Source organism: Phoca vitulina, unplaced genomic scaffold (assembly GCF_004348235.1).
Source record: "Phoca vitulina isolate PV1807 unplaced genomic scaffold, GSC_HSeal_1.0 scaffold12, whole genome shotgun sequence".
Lineage (NCBI taxonomy): Eukaryota > Metazoa > Chordata > Mammalia > Carnivora > Phocidae > Phoca > Phoca vitulina.
Window position 1 is genome coordinate 23,309,642 of NW_022589715.1, and position 17,829 is coordinate 23,327,470.

The window sequence follows — 17,829 nt, forward strand, 5'->3', positions numbered from 1 at the left end:
TGTACAGGCCTTTGTATGTACATGTTTTCATTTCTCCTGGTAAATGCCAAGGAATGAAATTGCTGAGTAAATACACATTTGATTTATTAAGAAACTGCCACTCTTTTCTAAAGTGGTTATACTATTTTAGTATAACTCAAACCAGTTTAGTAAAACTCAGTTTAGTAAAACTCAAACCAGCAATACCAATTGTTTGACAACACTTATACTATCAGTTTTTAAAATTTTAGTTATGTGGGTGTGTAGTAGTAGCTCATTATGTTTTAAATTTGCATTACTCTGCTATGATGTTGAGCATCTTATGTGTTTATTAGCCTGATTCATATATCTTTTGTAAAGTGTTCAAATATGTCACCCATTCATAATTAGGTTGTTTTCTCTTATCGAGTTATAGGCGTTCTTTATATAGTCTGGATACCAATCTTTGGTCAGAATATCTTTTCCACATATATATTCCCAATGTGTTCAAACCCACGGTACTCTTTGCTATCCCTTAAATAGGGGAAGGCCTAGGAAAGGCCTTATGTGTCTCAGAGCCTTTGAACTCTTTGTTGCCTGGAATGCTGTTCTCCCAGATCACACAGCTTGCTTTCAGACCTCCTCCAGTCACTGTTATAAGGGCCCTCTCTGGTGAGATCTTAACCATCCTATTTGAAATAGTAATACCCACGGCCAGGCATTCCTCCCTTTTCCTTGCTTTTTTTCTCCATAGCACATATCCACCCGACAGCTATATCTGTTATTTAACTGTGTAAATTTACCTGTTTAAGGAAAAGTACTGCCCAAGATGAGCTCCAACCTCCTCTCTCGGAGGCTGATACACTTTGGGATGAGAAATTTCTGAGCCTGCTAGATGCAGGAAGAGGTTGATTTCATCAGTGTCCTGTCACCTATCTTTAAGTACCGGAGACAAGTCGCGGTCCACTCCAGGAGATCCTCCCTAAATGACCGACCGCACCGAGAGCAACAAGGGAACGAGTCCCGCCTGGCCCGCAAAGAACTGTAGCGGAAACGAAGGTGGAGCTCATCCTGGCCAACACTGTTCTTTGCACTGGAGGAAACCGACGTCTCGCCCAACACGCGTCGGAGACAAGGCTGAGACCCGGCACTGAGAACTCGGCGTCCAGTCCCCATGTCCTTACCGTCCCGGTAGCCGGAAGTGACGGACGGGGCACCGGCTCTCCTTCGCGTCCGCTGACGGCTCAGGCTAGGGAAGAAGCGTGTGGGGAGGGGCGGACGCGGCTACGGCCCGGCTTCCGGAAAGTAAGGGCTTTGTTTCCGAGGGGAAGGTCTTCCGGGCGGACCGGGAGCGCGCGCGTGTGGGTCCTCCCGGGGCCGGGTGGAGAGGGCTGGGGGCGGGGCCCGGAGGGCCAGCCCCCGGCACGCAGCACGGCAGGGCCAGGCGCCGGCTCCCTGGCGTCGTGGGAGGGCGGAGGAGCGCGTCTTAGAGCGACCTGGACCGGCCCTGGTAAATGGACTCTTAACGGCGAGTTGAAGGGAGGGAGGAAGGAGTCGGGGTTCTGCCTGTCGGAGGGCAGAGCGGGGGCGAGAGCCCGGGGACCAGAAACCAGGGAGGCCGCTGCGGCGGTGGCGGAAAGAGCGCGGGCCCGACGCGCCTGCGAGCGGAGGAGGGAGAGACGGCCCCGATTGGGGGGGCTGGGGGCTTTATCACGCGAGCAGCGGAAGGAGCAGCTGTGGCTTACTTTGGAGAGGATCGCTCATCTTGCCGGGTGGAGGTTGGATGATGGGAGGGCAGGAACTGCGAGGCGACCGTCCCTGGGAGGCCACAGCTGTAGTTGAGCGAGCGAGGTTGCTGGGGGCGGTGGGTATGGGCGAGAAGTGGAAGGGTCAGAGTGATACCTAAGAGGTAAAATCGTCAAGACTGCTGAGCGAGAGGTAGGTATCCAGCGATGATTCTAAGTTTCTGGCCTAAGTGAGGGAATTATATTTTGACTCTTGCCAGGGGTCCTTTTTCCCCTAGTGTGAAAACATAAACAGCCAAGTTTTTTTCCTTGCTGATTACATGTATTCCTATTTTGTGTGCTCACTGTAGAAAATTCAGAACGTACATTTTTTTTAATAGAAGACAATAAAAATTACCAATAATCCTACCACCCGAGATGGCCGTATTTTGGTATGTTTCATGTTTTTGTTTTCTGTATCTTTTTTGTGTAATTGGGAATATATTCGTTAGGTTTTCCTGTATCTTTTTTCCCCCCCATTGGACATTACCATGACAATAAAGATTGAACTGCGGTGTGCCAGGACATTATTCACACATACTGTTTTTTCCTAACAAAAAGTCAGATGTAATTCCACCAAGTCAGAGATAACTTTTTGGTGTATTTTCCTTTCAGTATTTTTTATGCACTTTTTTTGAGAAGCCCACTGTTTATGCTACGTTTTATGTTTTTTCAGTCAGATGTTTTTACTCATTGTTATTGCTGTTTTCACACATCCTTAACTGCTCTTCAAGACTACAGTTTTTAATGGTTGTTTAGTCACAAATCCCGTTATTAGCTAGATAATTTGTTTTCAACTTTTTGCTATTAGAATGATGAGGACATCTAATTTACATAAATTTATAGGTTTTTAATTTATTCCTTATAAAGAGTCCTACAAATGGAACCTACCATGTAAAAGGATAAAATGAATTTATCAAATTGCCGCACCCAAATATCTCACTAAGACTTTGATTGAAATTGTTTTAAATATCAAATTTTTGCAATACTTTGTTTTTGAATTTAAGGATATGGTCTTTCTAGTTAGTCAAGTTCTTGTCTTTTATGTTTCTTTTATGTCTTTGTGCTTTCCTTATTAAACTTATGTCTAAGAAAGGGTCAGTATTGATTTTTTAGTAATTGAACCCTTTCTGCTTAAATGTCATGTGTGAAATGAGTATCTTTTATGAGTCAAGTGTCATACTTTCTTCAATAAAATTATTTTCTTAATATTTGTGTCTAGGATCTGCTAAAATATACATAAAATAGTAAGCCCAGAATGCTAAGAAGGCTAAGTTGGAGTGAGGTTTCACTAATACCATAAGTAACCTCTGGTCTAACAAATTCCTCACATTCTACTCCTACTTGTTGGTTAGAGAAGCTTCCCCTCAGCCATGCATCAGATCCTGGAACCAGGCAGCAACCTTGATCCTTTCTGAGGAATGATAAAGGAAGCTAGAAACAACTCAGCGGGGGTGGGAAGACATCTCATGAGGATGCCAAATGTGCTTTTGGGATGGATTCTTCTAGTTTAACAGTTCTGTCATCTTATTATTAAAATTATTTTAATTTATTTGTTAAGGATATTTTTTAGTGAATTATAATGTTAACTTTTAAATAAATGAAGTCTTTTGGTCTTTTTGGTTTTATGCAAATAGAATCCTGCTTGTCTATGAAATGCAGTTAACACATCAGCTGGACCTATTTCCCGAATGCAGGGTGACCCTTCTGTTATTTAAAGATGTAAAAAATGCTGGAGACTTGAGAAAAAAGGCCATGGAAGGTGCTATTGAGGGTTCATTAATAAACCCTAAGGTGGTAAGTATAAGTGAGAACAGATAAGCTATAACGGGACATTGAAGAGTATATTAATTTTTCATGATGTTATAGGTTAGCCTAAAATTGTCATCTTTGGGTAAAGAGTTCTTGTCCAAGCTGTGGAGTCAGACTGGGCCAACCTTGAATTTTACAGTGAATAGAAGCCGAAGTGCTGGGAACTTCCCCAGGAGATAAGAAAGGTTGTGGTCTGGTTCTGACATAATGGCAAATGCCTGGATCTTCATCTTCTCATCTGAACTAGAAAAATCTCCACACAGGATTCAAAGAGGCACATGCACCCCAATGTTTATAGCAGCAATGTCCACAATAGCCCAAATATGGAAAGAGCCCATATGTCCATCAACAGATAAAGAAGATGTGTATATATATACACAATGGAATACTACTCAGCGATCAAAAAAAATGAAATCTTGCCATTTGCAGCGACGTGGGTGGAACCAGAGGGTATTATGCTAAGCGAAAGAATTCTATCAGAGAAAGACATACCATATGATTTTACTCATGTAGAATTTAAGAAACGAAACATGAACATAGGGGAAGGGAAGGAAAAATTAAAAAAATATGAAAATAGGGAGGCAAACCATAAGAGAGGCTGAACTCTAGGAAACAAACTGAGGGTTGCAGGAGGGGAGGTGGGTGGGAGAAATGGGGTAACTGGGTAATGGGCATTGAGGGCATTTGATGAAATGAGCACTGGGTGTTATATGCAAGTGATGAATCACTAAATTCTACCCCTGAAACTAATAATACACTATATGTAACTGAATTTAAAGAAAGAATTTTAAAAATAAGTAAAAAATTTTAAGAACCTGTTAGTTGGGGAAAAATAATCCCTGCACAGGAGGCGTGCATAGTGGTTAAGAGCACACACCATGGAACCATGGCCGTAGGATTTAATCCCAGCTCTGCCATTAGGACTTCGAGCAAGTGGTGGACAACCTTTAGAGAGTGCTTACTCTGTTCCTTTCCATATACCAACTCAATCTTCACAACAACCCTATGAAGTAACTACTATGATTATCTGCATCTAACAGATAAACCTAAGGAATTTGCCCAAGTCCCCTCAGTGGTAAGTGACAGAGCTGGGATTCAAATCCAGACATTCTTTGCTTTGGTTTCCTCATCCACTGCTTATGAACAATACTGATTTCATAGGGTAGTTTTAAGGATTAAAATAATACATGTAAAATGTTTAGAATATAGCTTTTCCTGTGATATTCTCAAATGTTACTTTAAAAATGTTTACTATTTAAGTTTCTTGCAGCTTTAAAATTCTATGATTTTCTGAGCACCCAGCAATTTTGAAAACATAGTCCATAGAAGTTGTGATGAAGTAAAACAGCCTGACATTGGAGTTACCAAGAGAAAAGGCATGCATCTCTAGATGCTCCACATGTTAATTCTTTCTGTTCTTTTTGGTAGATTGTCGATCCATTTCAGATACTTGTGGCAGCAAACAAAGCAGTTCATCTCTACAAACTGGGAAAAATGAAGACAAGAACTCTATCAACTGAAATTATTTTCAACCTTTCCCCAAATAACAGTGTAATTAATAGGGATTTCACTTACTTTATTTCTGTTGACCTTGTCATGATACACCTTGTGTTCCCTAGTGTTGGGTTGGAGGCTAAATTCCTGTATGCCTGTTGTATTTAACAAAGCAAAATAATAAGAGAGCTGTGGACAGAGTTGAGGTTTAGCACTGCCTCTTACTAGACAAATGAGCTTAGCAGTCATTTCACATATGAGTAAACAAAAGTTTAGCTACATGAAATGAGGATAGTTTTATCTGTCCTTACCATATAATAGCAGGAAGATCCCTCTACATGATATATACGTTTAAATGGTAAAACACTAAGCATGGATATTTGTGTGTTACCATGCATATCTACTCTCCCGATAAACTTGAGGATAGAATCCATGTCTTTTCCATATCTAGAAGCCTGCCGGTTACCTGGAACAGCCCTTAACACTGACTCACTCACACCCCCGGTGTGAGGAAGTTTGGGTTTGAGATACTGGTAGTAATCAAAGTTACTGAGCTAAAGACATTCCATCTGTGGCACATAAAAAAAAAAAACAACTGAAATTTTGCTGATGAAGTTTGAGTATCACCACTACTGTTAATAACACAACCAGGTACTAGTATCATCCAGAGGATAATTGGGAAACTGTAGCATGATTTAAAATAACGTTTGAAATTTTATGAAGTTTATAAAATGCAGGATAATAGAATTCCTTGGTACCTAGAGAAAAAGTTACCAGATAATTATTTCTTTGAGATCATTTGAAATAACTTGAGAAACTATTCAACTAGGTAAGCATCTGTTGGGCTGGTTCCTCTTTTGGCTACAGTTCCAGGGCAGGAGAAACAAATACACTCCTGAGGAAGGCAGGGAAATGACAGAAATCCAACTGCTCTAAGATAAATGATATAGTGGGAATAATAATTCAAACCTACGGGAACAGCAAGGAAGCAACTCCTGTAAGGAGGAGGGTGCAGCGGGGAATGCCATGTGTAGGGCAGTGAAAGATGAGGGCACTCCAGGCAGAGGATGAGGGGACAAATTGTGAAATGATGGGACCCCCACACAGTCCAGGCTGGCTAGAAGGTAGGCGTGCATGGCTGGAGGGTCAGTGGGGATCAGAAGGAGGGGGTGTTTGTGTGCCACGCCAAGAATGGGCTTGACTGTGCAGTAAGGAGGTGCAGCTGTGAGCAGAGTGCTCCAGAGGCAGAGCTGGAGGGTGTTAGGAAGGGCTGTTGAAGAGAAACACTAGGTGGAGAGAACCATTAGGAAATGTAAAATAACCCAGCCAGAGAAGGAGGCTGATGGGGATAGACATAGAAACTACTGGGTTATTGTCTTTACTTTTTTTTTTCTTAGATTTCAGAAACTTTGAAAAAATTTGGTACCTCAGCAAATGACACTTCAGTTCTTATTGTTTACATTGAAGAGGGAGAAAAACAAATAAATAAAGAAGACCTAATATCTCAGGTTGAAGGTCAGCAAATATCTCTAAAAAACCTTCCTGACATAACAAATATTACAGAAGTCAAAAAGGTTTGTAAGTCTGTATTTTTATAAAGAGTGTGATGAAGAATAATACTGATGCTGTTTGCTTATTGATCACCAATGCTTCTGGGTTTTTTTTTTTTTTTTGAACTTTTAAGAACGTTTAATGTAATTAAAATTACTTGAAAATAATTATAGAAGCTAAGAATTAGAAGGTGCAGGTTTATATAAAATAGTTAGAAATTTGGTGGTAAATGCATTCTCTAAATACATTCTATATTTTACATTTCAAATGCACTGTGTAAGCTTGATTTTTTTTTTTTTTTTTTGAAGATTTTACTTATTTGAGAGAGTGCGCAGAGCAAGAGAGAGAGCATGGCGGGGCAGGGGGGTGCGCAGAGGGAGAAGCAGACTCCCCGCTGAGCAGGGAGCCTGATGCCAGGAGCCTGGGATCATGACCTGAGCTGAAGGCAGATGCTTAACTGACTGAGCCACACAGGTGCCCCTGTGTAAGCTTGATCTTTAATGTCTAGATGTATGCTTTTAAAATTGGTACAAATTTGGTTTCTGTGTTTAGAGGGTTATCACCATAACTGCAATTTAAAGGGAACTTTTTTTTTTTACATAAGTGATGAGTTGCCATCTACTTTGCATATTTTAATCATATTTGTAATTTCATACCATTATCCCAGTAGTTGAATGATAATTTCACTTATACATGTTTGTATGATTAAAATGAGTGGTGCATGAATATATTAGCATGCCATAATTTGTCTTCTATTTTTACAGATATATAAACTATCTTCACAAGAAGAAAGTATTGGAACATTATTGGATGGTATCATTTGTAGAATGTCAACAAAAGATGTTTTGTGAAATGACAGAAGTATTAAAAATTTTCAGCATTTATAAAAAAACATGGATTTTTCTTTCTTGATTATAATATGTTCAATCGTAGAAAACACAGAATGGTACAACAAAGAAAAAAAAGCCACTACTAGTCTCTCTTAATATTTTAAAAGATAGCCACTGTTGCTATTATGTGTTCTTGTCTTCTAGTCTTCTGTTTCTCTTCAAATATATTTCATCTTTATGTAATTGGAATAATTGGGTGTTTACTAGGTTCTTGCCTTAGTGATTTTATATTCATCAGCTCATATCCCTGCCCTTACTTCTGGCTACTCTGGCATTTCCCTTCCAAGCCTCCTGGTTCCAAGGGTTTTACATACAAGAATTCATTCATGAGGAGGTAAATACTAGTATAACCACCATTTTACACACAAGGCAACTAAAAGATTATACAAATAATAAGTAACTTGCTCAAGGTCATACAGCTAGTATAAAGTCATGTTTTATAAATGGTTTGGGTTTTCTTTTTCACTTTATCTTCTGTTTTGATTGTAGTAGTTAAGACAGCCTTGGTCAAGGGTTGCAAACTTCTGTGAAGGGCCAGATAGTAAATATTTTCAGCTTTGCAGGCCATAAGGTCTCTGTTGCACCTACTCAACTCTTGCTGTCATAGTATCCACAGGCCATGATGAGTATGGCTGTGTTTCAGTGAAACTCAATTGACAAAAATGGTGGGCAGGATTTGACCTGAGGTCCATTCTTTGTGGACTTCTGGTTTAGGTTAGGCTTCAATTACAGTCCCTAAAGCTCACTGGCTTCACACGACAAAAGTCTGTGTCGTGCTGGTCTGCACAGCTGGTGTGAAGCAGTAAACACACGAGGCAGTGACTCAAACCTGGTCTACTTATCTCATGTTTCACTGTCCAAAGCCAGTCACGTGGCCTTGCCAACCTCACAAGGGACAGAGAAATGTGATCCTGCCACATGGTGGAAAGCAGGGAGGTGGAAATACTTACTTAGTGATTTCTATCATGATCATAAATAACAAAGCACATACAGACATCGCTAACGTTTCTTGTGTGCAGTGTGCTTAGCATTTTATATGCACTACCTCATTTAGTGCTTACTACAATCCCAAGAGATTTTTACCAGCAAGGAAACAGATCTAGTCTCTGAAGTCTATATCAGAAAGTTTCAAACCTACAGAACAATTAACAATAATACAATAAAAGTCCATGTACCTTTCATGTGAATTCACTATTCTTAACATTTTGCTACATTTGTTTGCTCTTGCCTCTTGCTCTCCTATCTGCGCTCAGGTGTGTACATACACACATGCAAACATACACTTGCTGAATGATTCAAAAGTAAGTTGTAGACCTGGCACTTCAGCCTACAGTGTTTAGTTGTCATATCTCATCTCCTTTCATCTAAAGCAAGCCTCTTAAGAATGATGTTAACATTTTTTGAAGAGCACCCTAGGTATCTTTCAGAATTCCACACTGTCTGGATTTGTTCATGATTTAAGTCAGCTTAAATATTTTTGGGAGTAACAGTAGGTAAATGTTGTGTCCTTGCCATTGCGTGTCATCGGGAGGCATGTGTCCGTTGACCCCATCATTGGTGATACAAAGTTTGATCCCTTGGTTAAGGTGGTGCCTCCCCCAGACGTCTCCATTACAAAGGCATCTCTTCCCCTGACAGAGTGTTTCAGCTGCCCGGGACTAACAGTCTGAGCCGAATAACCCCAGGCTCCGTGCTCTGAACACCTCCGTTGTGCTGCCCCTCCCGTGCCGTCACTCACATTCTTTGTATGGACGCTGACATGTCACATACCTACTTAGTCTCCTATTTTTACACACTTATACTGCTTTCAGTGTTTCACTTCTGCAAATAAATCTTTGTACATGTTTCTCCTTCTTTGCGATAGATTCTCTGAAGTACAATTCTTGGGGATGAGAAGTTGAACTCATTAGAACCTTTTCAGAGCAGAAAGGTGCCATTCTGCTCTCCCCACCGCAGCCGCTTCCCTGCTCCTGGTTTGCTGACGGCAGCCACCCTGCGCTCACATCACAATATCGAGGAAAGCATAACCTAGTTTGCTTGGTCTCAGAATGAGCAGTCTGTATTCATCAAATTTGCCTGTTATTGATGTTTTCATAGTCCTTTGTGCCACTGACCTCCCGTGTTCACCTCCAGATCACTCTTTACCACCTCCCCATCCCCACACCCTCCCCCCCATCCTGTTCTGGGAGACTGACCTGTATGGCAGCAAGAGGACTCCTCCTTGGCTTCTGCTTGGGTTTGGCCAGTGGGAGGCCCACAGTAGACTGGAGAGGGGAAAAGAGTGTGAGGCCAGCATATTTATTCTCCTGACCCCTCCCTGCAAGGTCATGTGGGCTGGCTTTGTCCCTGAACCTTTCAACTCCTGGGTCAGGTTCCTGTCACCTCTCCCTCCCACCTTGCTTCAGGCCTCCGGGCAATAACACACCCGGTTCTTGGTCCCCCTCTACCCACCCACACCTTCAGAATTAGCCCCTTGGATCATCTGCATAAAATCTGCGGGAGTTACCCTCATCTGAGTGTCAAGGCCTGATCCTGGCTCACTTTCTCAGACAATTAGTTGTAAGGTTACCGAACATTTCTGCAGAGCTGGAATCATTGTCCTAGGATTCCTGAACACCTTACTAAGGGTGACCCATCCACCTACTTCTTTCCCCTTGAAAGGATTTGCCATGATTTTCGTCCACTCATTTCCTTTAAATGATGAGTTCTCAGTAGAAATTCAGGGCATTGGCCTGACATTGGGTTACCGGGAGCCCTGAGGAGAGGTTAGGGGAGATTTTTTCTGGGAACTTAAGTTAAATGAAGCCGAATTGATGTTCTCTTCTCCCTGAGACTTCCCAAATGTAATGCCATTTATGAACTGTCCATCTCGTTGGCCCATTTCTGGGCTGCGCTGGTGTAGTAGGGAATATTTTTCATAAATGTAAGTGTGGGGTTTTAGTGACATGTTCCTCTCAAATCCACAACCTTTGGAATAATGGTGATTCTATGAGGCCTTGGGTAGGAGATCTCAGCTTTTCTGGCCTTGGTTTCTCTTTTGTAAAGTGGGAACATTAATATCAACCTTAGTACTTAGGTTGGCATGAATATCAAACAGAGCCTAGGAAAAGAGATTCCTCACAGTGCCAGGCATCCGATTTCTCTTTATGTACCAGGCAGTAGTGCTGAGGCAGATAGGAAAATAAAATACGACTCGTTGCTGGTGGGAAAGTAGAACAGCTCAGCCACTTTGGACAACAGTATGGCAGTTCCTCAAAATGTTAAAATCACCATACGACCCAGAAATTCTACTCCTAGGTATATACCCAATAGAACTGAAAACAGGTGCTCAACCCAAAACGTGTACACCAATGTTCATAACAGCACAATTCACAACAGCCAAAATGTGGAAACAACCCAAGTGTCCCTCAATGGATGAATGGATAAACAAAAGTGGGATATCCCTACCATGGAATATTATGCAGCCATAAAAAGCCACGACCTACTGATACATGCTACAACATGGGTGAGCCTTAAAAATAAAGTGAAAGAAGCTAAACATAGAAGTTCACCTATCACATGATTCCATTTAAATGAAACATCCAGAAAGCAGGTTAGTTGTTGCCAGGGTCTGGTGAGAGGAGGAAGAGAGAGTGACTGCGTAGGGGCCAGGGAGTTCCTTTTGGAGTGTGAACATGCTTTGGAACCAGGCAGAGGTGGTGGTTGCACAACATAGTGAGTGTGCTGAATGCCAGTGAACTGTACACACTATAATTGCCAATTAAAACATGAAATAACAGAATAAACACATCTGCCTTACCTTTAGGAGTTCGTGATCTTAGCTAGGTACCTTTAGACTCTTAGATCCGGCTGAGGCAGAGCCAGGTAGATTCCCAAGCCTCTTTTTCACCATCTGAAGGTAAGAGCCTGAAGCCTCAGCACACTCCAAGCTCCATCTTTTGCACAGAGAATGACCCATTAAGTCCTCCATCCAGAGACAGCTGCTGCCAGCATTTGATATGATTGCTCAGACTTTTCTCTCTGCATGCTTGTGTCTGTACATTAATTTCAAGTTATATTTTTCCAAAAATGAGTTAAAACCTACTGTTCTATAGTTTTTTATTTCTTGGAGCTGTATTTTGACTTTTTTTTTTCATGTCAATAAATTCTCATTATCATTGTTTATGGCTGTGGGGAAGGATGAAAAGCCTGAATGGAAACCAAGACCACTGAGTTTTGAGGAGACCACAGAAGCCAGTGAGAATACAGGGAAGGACAGCATGGGGACAGATCACAGACCTCTGGCCCTTCAGCTTGACTATTAGGTTTTTGACTGGTTAATAATATACTCGCTAGGAAAACTCAGTTGTACTTTGGAGCCCCTTTTGATTCTTAGTTCATTTTTTTTGGTTAACACTGAAATGTTTAAATATTAAAATGTATGAAACCAATGGAGCAAATACCCATGGCTCACCCCTCAGATTTCATGTTAAACTCTCCCCTTGTGGCCTTGTTGGGTGCCAAAGACCTGGAATGTCATCAGTCTCCATCCACTGGGCCTGGGCCCTAGCTGCCAGCCTATGGTTTCTAACCAGAAGGCCACAAGATGGTACCACTAGGGGCAGTCATGATCTTTCTCTCCAAGTCCGTCTCTCCTGCATCCTCTAGAGGTTCTTGCCAGAAATGTGGCTTTCTTCTCTGACCCCTTCCTTGTCTTCATTCCCATTTGGGTCATTACAAACTCTTGCCATTTCTGCCCCCAAAATGCACCTACAGGTGGGCTGGTTCTCACCATCTGGATCGCCTCACTCTGGTCCAAGCCACCACTTACTCTTGTAGGGCCTCTGCTAGCCCACGTGGCTCCTTAGTGAACACAGAACAAGGTACCTCTTTCACACAGATGCAGCCCATTGGATGCACAGCCCAGTGGGCAGTGATGCCTTTGAGCAAATAAGAAAAAGGTGACCTTTTCCTTCGGCCAGACTCAGCTCTGTGCCAGGGCTCTTGGCTTGGTGAGTGGAGTAGGGCTCTATTTTTGTTCCGACTAGCCCTCCTCGGCCAGATGCTCTTGAACAGTGAGCAACCTGCATATCGGTCCCTGGGGGCTCTTTTTTCACCTGGACTGCTACACTAGCCTGTGGGGTGGGAAATACGTGCTTCCACTACTGTCTCCTGCCATTCACTCTCCAGATGGAGCCAGAGCGACGCACATGCACGCAGGCACGCACACACGTGCACGCACCCCTGCCGGTGTTACTGCCCACGTGAGAGCCTATGGATGGCCTCCCGTCACTCCAAACTCCACCACTGGGACGACAGGCCCTACAAGCCCAGGCCCCAGCCGCCCTCACCACTCCCTCCGTCTCTCCCTCCCTCCCTCCCTCCCTGGCGGCCCCCTTTCCCGGAAAACCTTGCCTTTGTCCTGCCTCAGGGTCTTCACGCCTCTGTTCCCTCAGCCCCAGACGCTCTCCTTCCCTCAGCCTCGCGCACACCCACCTCTCCTCCGGCTCTCTCCGCGAGGGTCCCCTCCGGAAGGCCCTGTCACCCTCTGGGGCAGCCGGCCCCTCTCCGCGCCGCGCGCCTCGCGGGTCTGCGCCGGGGCCGCACCTCCCGACGAGCTCCTGGCGCGGAAAACCTGGGCGGCCAGGCCCTCGGCTCCGGCCCACCTCCCACACGGCGCCTCGGCCAGACCGCGTTTGAGGACACCTGACACGCATCTCGCGGACGAGGAGAGCCTGGCTTCAGGAGCCGTGAGAGCGGCGAGCCGGGCCTTGACTGCGCCGCGAGGGGAGAGGCGCGCGCGACGTCCTGGGACGGAAGCAGCCCCCTCGACGGCATCCCCGGGCCACGGACGGGGGATTTCCGGTTTCGCTTCTCCCTGCTGTAGTGGATCTCAGCGCCAAGTGTTTAACAGCTGCTGTGGCACAGGCCCTGACGAACGACCAGAACACGCACCAGCTGCGCGCCGCGCTGGTGCCCGTGCGCCGCAGGTCGCTGCTGCTCCTAGCGGAAAGGCCGCCGGGCGCGCAGTCGCTGCGACACGACATACACGACAGAGCCTGGAACGAACGAACCAACGAACGAATGAAGATGGAGCCTAGTGAGATGAGGGCGGCGAAGTGCAGACGATCAGTGTGCCTCAGACCGGGTAGAGCCTAGGCGGGGAGAGAGCCCCTTGCGTGCTGAGCGGCGGTCTGGACTCTAGCCTGCGATGGCAGCGCAAGGTGAGGCGTGCACTCCCCGGGCTCCTAGAAGCTGTGTGAAGGGGCCGAGGGTGGACACCAGAGCACATCAAGGTGCCAGCTGGGAGATGCTCCAGGCCCGAACCACCGTGGGAGGAAGAGTGTAGGCCATCTGCGAGGGCAAGGATCCCCTGAGATGTTCCAGACCCTGCTAACCGCCCCACCCCCACCCCCAGGCAATGCCCTGGCGATCACAGAGCTCAGTGGAGAATGGGCTTCCTGCTCCGTTATAGACCAGCCTTTTGATCCTGGGGTTTATGATTATCCAGTGTGCAGAAGCCAGCCAATGAGGTGGCCATCCAGGGAGGGCCTGCTTCCTGTTGGTAGACTGAGCCCTGGGCAGTCTCTCCTGGATGTCAGTCAGAGGCTGAGAGCAGAGGCCATCCTGTCACTGCCCTGGACATTCAAGTCTGTTGTGATAGCAGGTGAGAGGACTCAGGTTGAAGGACAGGGTCTTGAGAGAGGCCTGGAGCCTCGGACACTCCTCTGGGTATCAAGTCTGGGACTTTTTTGATGTTTGACTCTTTTTTTTTAAGATTTATTTATTTATTTATTTATTTATTTATTTATTTATTTACTTACTTACTTACTTATTTATTTGACAGCACAAGCAGGGGAGAGGCAGAGGGAGAGGGAGAAGCAGACTCCCCGCTGAGTGGGGAGCCTGACATGACACTTGATCCCAGGACCCTGGGATCATGACCTGAGCCGAAGGCAGACACTTAACGACTGAGCCACCCAGGCGCCCTGATGTTTGACTCTTATGCCACCTCAGCAGCCGAAAAATTTGCAATCAAGGGGGAAGGAGCGTTTGTTGAAACTTTTACTTGGGGGCGCCTTGGTGGCTCAGTTGGTTGAGCGTCTGCCTTCAAGTCAGGTCATGATCTTGGGTCCTGGGATCGAGCCTCGCATCAGGCTCTCTGTTCAGTGGAGAGCCTGCTTCTCCCTCTCCCTCTGCCTGCCGCTCCCTCTGCTTGTGCTCTCTGTCAAAAAAAAAAAAAAATCTTTAAAAAATATATTAAAAAACAAAAAAGAACTTGGGAACACAGGATTCCTGCCATGTATGGTCCCTCTCTAGGGACCAAAAGGCAGGGGGACACATGGTCTGGCTGTTGTGTGGTGCTGCTCCAACATACCAAGAAGATAAGTGAGCCAGTAAAAGGGGAAAGAGGGTGGAGAAGAGGGTATTTTATATACCAGAGCTTTGTATGTGTTTTTATTTTTTTAAAGATATTTATTTATTTGAGAGAGAGAGAGCACGAACAGGGGGAGCGGCAGTGGGAGAAGCAGGCTTCCCGCTGAGCAGGGAGCCTGATTTGGGGCTCGATCCCAGGACCCTGGGATCATGACCTGAGCCAAAGGCAGACCCTTAACTGACTGAGCCACCCAGGCGCCCCTTTATTTTATTTTTTAAAAGATTATTTATTTATTTATTTATTTGAGAACATGAACATGAGCAGGGGGAGGGGCAGAGAGAGAGAGAGAAGCAGACTCCCCGCTGAGCAGGGAGACTGACTCAGGGCTCCATCCCAGGACCCTGAGATCATGACTGGGGCCGAAGGCAGACGCTTAACCAACTGAGCCACCCAGGTGCTCCTGTATGTGTTATTTTATTAAATCCTCAAAACAATCTCAGAAGGCAGGTTTTTATTTTACTCTGTTCTACAGATGAAGAAACAGGTTCAGAGAAGTTAGGTGACATACCAAGGTTACACAACTAGAAAGGGATGGAGCCAAGATCATACGCAAATCATTCTGACCCTACACCTCCCAGTGGCTGTTGCCTACATCCTCTAGGGCAAAAGCAGAAATGCCCTTGAGCAGGGTCTCCCCCACTCCTGGGAGGTGGCAGAGATGGGGCACTTACCTGGCTTCCTTTGTCTTCCCCAGGGCTGCCAGGAAGGTGTGCAGGGACACCTAGCTCACTCCCTCGCGGCCTTTGAGGTTCAGGCACAGCAGACCTCCATGGCTCCTTACCACATCCACAAATACCGGGACAGCCACCGCACACAGGTCCTGGACTTGTTCTCCCGGGCAATGGATGAGTACGTCCCCACCACCTTCCGCCACGTCCTGAAGCTGCCCCGAACCCTGGTGCTCTTGCTTGGGGTGTCCCTCGCCCTCTTCCTGGTCTCTGGCTCCTGGCTCCTGGCCCTCCTAGCCAGCTTCACCCTCCTCACTGCTCTGAGATTCCTCTCCAAATACCCCTGGAGCAAGTTTAAAGTCACGTGCTTGCGCACAGACATGTCCGACATCAGCAAGTCCTACTTGAGTGAGCCTGGCTCCTGCTTCTGGGTGGCCGAGGCTGAGGGGCAGGTGGTGGGCATCGTGGGCGTGCTGCCCGTCCAGGAGCGCCCCCTGCCCAAGGAGCAGCTGCAGCTGTTCCACCTGTGCATGGCCTCGGAGTGCCGGCGTCAGGGGATAGCGAAAGCCCTGGTCAGGACCGTCCTGCAGTTCGCGCGCGACCAGGGCTACCGCCAAGTCGTCCTCAGCACCAACGTGCTGCAGCATTCGGCCTTGGCCCTCTACCAGCGCATGGGCTTCCAGAAGATGCACCAGTTCTTCTTCTCCCTGAGCTGGAGGCTAATTGCTCTTCCTTCGGTTATGTTTGTCTACCACCTGCCCTCTGCTCAGGCCTCTCAGGCACTGGAGAAGAAGGGGGGCCAGTGATCCAGTTCCTGGTGGCTTAGTCAGGAGAGGCCTGGCTCTGCTGAGGTAGCAAGCAAACCCCGAAGGCTCAGTGTGACAGCACAGTGAGAGCTCACTGTTCCTTCTGTGGGAAGCCCCGGGGGGTGGGGGCGGGGAGGCTTCTGCTCCTTTCTGTCTTTTGGGGTGGCCACTGTTTCATTTATCCAGTGCCACGAGAAGGCTGAGTTAAAACAAACTAATAAACACACACAAATAAACATTTCTTTATTTTATTTTTTATTTTTATTTTTTTTAAGATTTTATTTATTTATTTGACAGAGAGAGAGAGCGTCGAGAGCAGGAATACAAGCAGGGGGAGTGGGAGAGGGAGAAGCAGGCTTCCCGCCGAGCAGGGAGCCCGATGCGGGACTCGATCCCAGGACCCCGGGATCATGACCTGAGCCCAAGGCAGACACTTAACGACCGAGCCACCCAGGCGTCCCCAAATAAACATTTCTTTAGTTCACGTGTCCACCATCCACAATTTAGCCTGGACTTGGCTGGCAGCCCTTTTGGTCTCAAACAGCCCACTTCACATATCATTGTGGGATTGGCTGGAGTGACAGGGCTACTGGGCCAGCTCATTTTCCAGCACGCAACTCAGCGATGGCTTTAAGATAATTGCAGGGGACCAAAAAGTGAAGCAGAAACAAGCAAATGCTTTTTCAAGCTTCTCAGGTGTCACATCTGCTGACATTCCGGACTCGGGAAGAGAAATGGGCGCTGCCTCTTTAGTGAGAGGAGTGAAGTCACACAGCCAGGGGTGCTGAGACGGAGATGGAGAAGGACTGGGGCCCACAATGCCATCAGCCTGCTTTGGCCCCCAACCCACCGTCTCCACTGAAAGGGAAGGAGGCAGCCCGGGACAGGGAGTGGGATTTTAACACGGGCTAGACTGAGAAGTGATGCAGCCCCCACCCCACTGGCCAGGCCCCAGTCACGTCGCCCTAATATGCCCGAAGGGAGGCTGAGAATGTGTGTGTCCGGGAAGAGGAAATGGGATTGGTGAATTTCCCAGACCTGCCACACCTGGGACCCTGCCTCTTGTCCCCAAGTGCTCAGAGATTCCAGATTTTTACAGAAGCCTCAGGCCTGACCCTCTGATACAGAGGCAAAGTGGTGTGTGCCCCACTGTGCACCTTGTCCAGCTAGGTCATCACTGGCACCGGGTCTCCTGACCCAGAGGCTGAGTCCCAGGATCCAGTGAGTCCCCTGGACCCGGGAAGTCCAGGCCCCCTTTCAGCCTGGGTCTTGTGACATACTCCCATGCCTGCTCATAGCTTCTCTCTCATGAAGGGTCACTCAGGCCACAAACCAGGCCCGAATCCACCAACTGGCATTGCTACAGGCACATTTCCCCTAAATGGGGACTTTCATCAAATGAAACGTTTAACAAAACATTCATGTTTTGTTACCCAAGACCATGGGCCT

General features: G+C 46.2%; 2 protein-coding genes and 1 long non-coding RNA gene across 9 annotated transcripts; 2 read left to right on the top strand and 1 right to left on the bottom strand.

The window, feature by feature from the left end:
• Positions 1–1,290: 1,290 nt before the first annotated feature.
• Positions 1,291–7,493, top strand: TPRKB (TP53RK binding protein). Of its 5 annotated transcripts, none has more exons than XM_032410680.1 (5): positions 1,291–1,468; positions 3,440–3,539; positions 4,983–5,105; positions 6,446–6,622; positions 7,364–7,493. In XM_032410680.1, the coding sequence occupies exons 2-5, from the start codon at positions 3,498–3,500 to the stop codon at positions 7,448–7,450; spliced, it is 429 nt and encodes a 142-aa protein (XP_032266571.1). In that variant the 5' UTR covers positions 1,291–1,468; positions 3,440–3,497; the 3' UTR covers positions 7,451–7,493. The 5 variants fall into 5 exon arrangements, with proteins under 5 accessions (XP_032266571.1, XP_032266567.1, XP_032266570.1 ...); XM_032410676.1 differs by having other exon boundaries at positions 1,292–1,468; positions 3,380–3,539; XM_032410679.1 differs by lacking the exon at positions 7,364–7,493 and adding an exon at positions 6,908–6,947 and having other exon boundaries at positions 1,292–1,468; positions 3,380–3,539.
• Positions 5,138–13,029, bottom strand: LOC116636176. 2 transcript variants are annotated; one of them, XR_004300293.1, is made up of 4 exons: positions 12,965–13,029; positions 11,289–11,424; positions 9,685–9,753; positions 5,138–5,203 (listed from the first exon to the last, which is right to left on the bottom strand). It is a non-coding gene; the product is annotated as an uncharacterized LOC116636176 (long non-coding RNA). The 2 variants fall into 2 exon arrangements; XR_004300292.1 differs by lacking the exon at positions 12,965–13,029 and having other exon boundaries at positions 11,289–12,837.
• On the top strand, positions 12,956–16,604 carry NAT8 (N-acetyltransferase 8 (putative)). 2 transcript variants are annotated; one of them, XM_032410674.1, is made up of 2 exons: positions 12,956–13,692; positions 15,601–16,604. In XM_032410674.1, the coding sequence occupies exon 2, from the start codon at positions 15,676–15,678 to the stop codon at positions 16,378–16,380; it is 705 nt and encodes a 234-aa protein (XP_032266565.1). In that variant the 5' UTR covers positions 12,956–13,692; positions 15,601–15,675; the 3' UTR covers positions 16,381–16,604. The 2 variants fall into 2 exon arrangements, with proteins under 2 accessions (XP_032266565.1, XP_032266566.1); XM_032410675.1 differs by lacking the exon at positions 12,956–13,692 and adding an exon at positions 13,701–14,135.
• Positions 16,605–17,829: the final 1,225 nt, after the last annotated feature.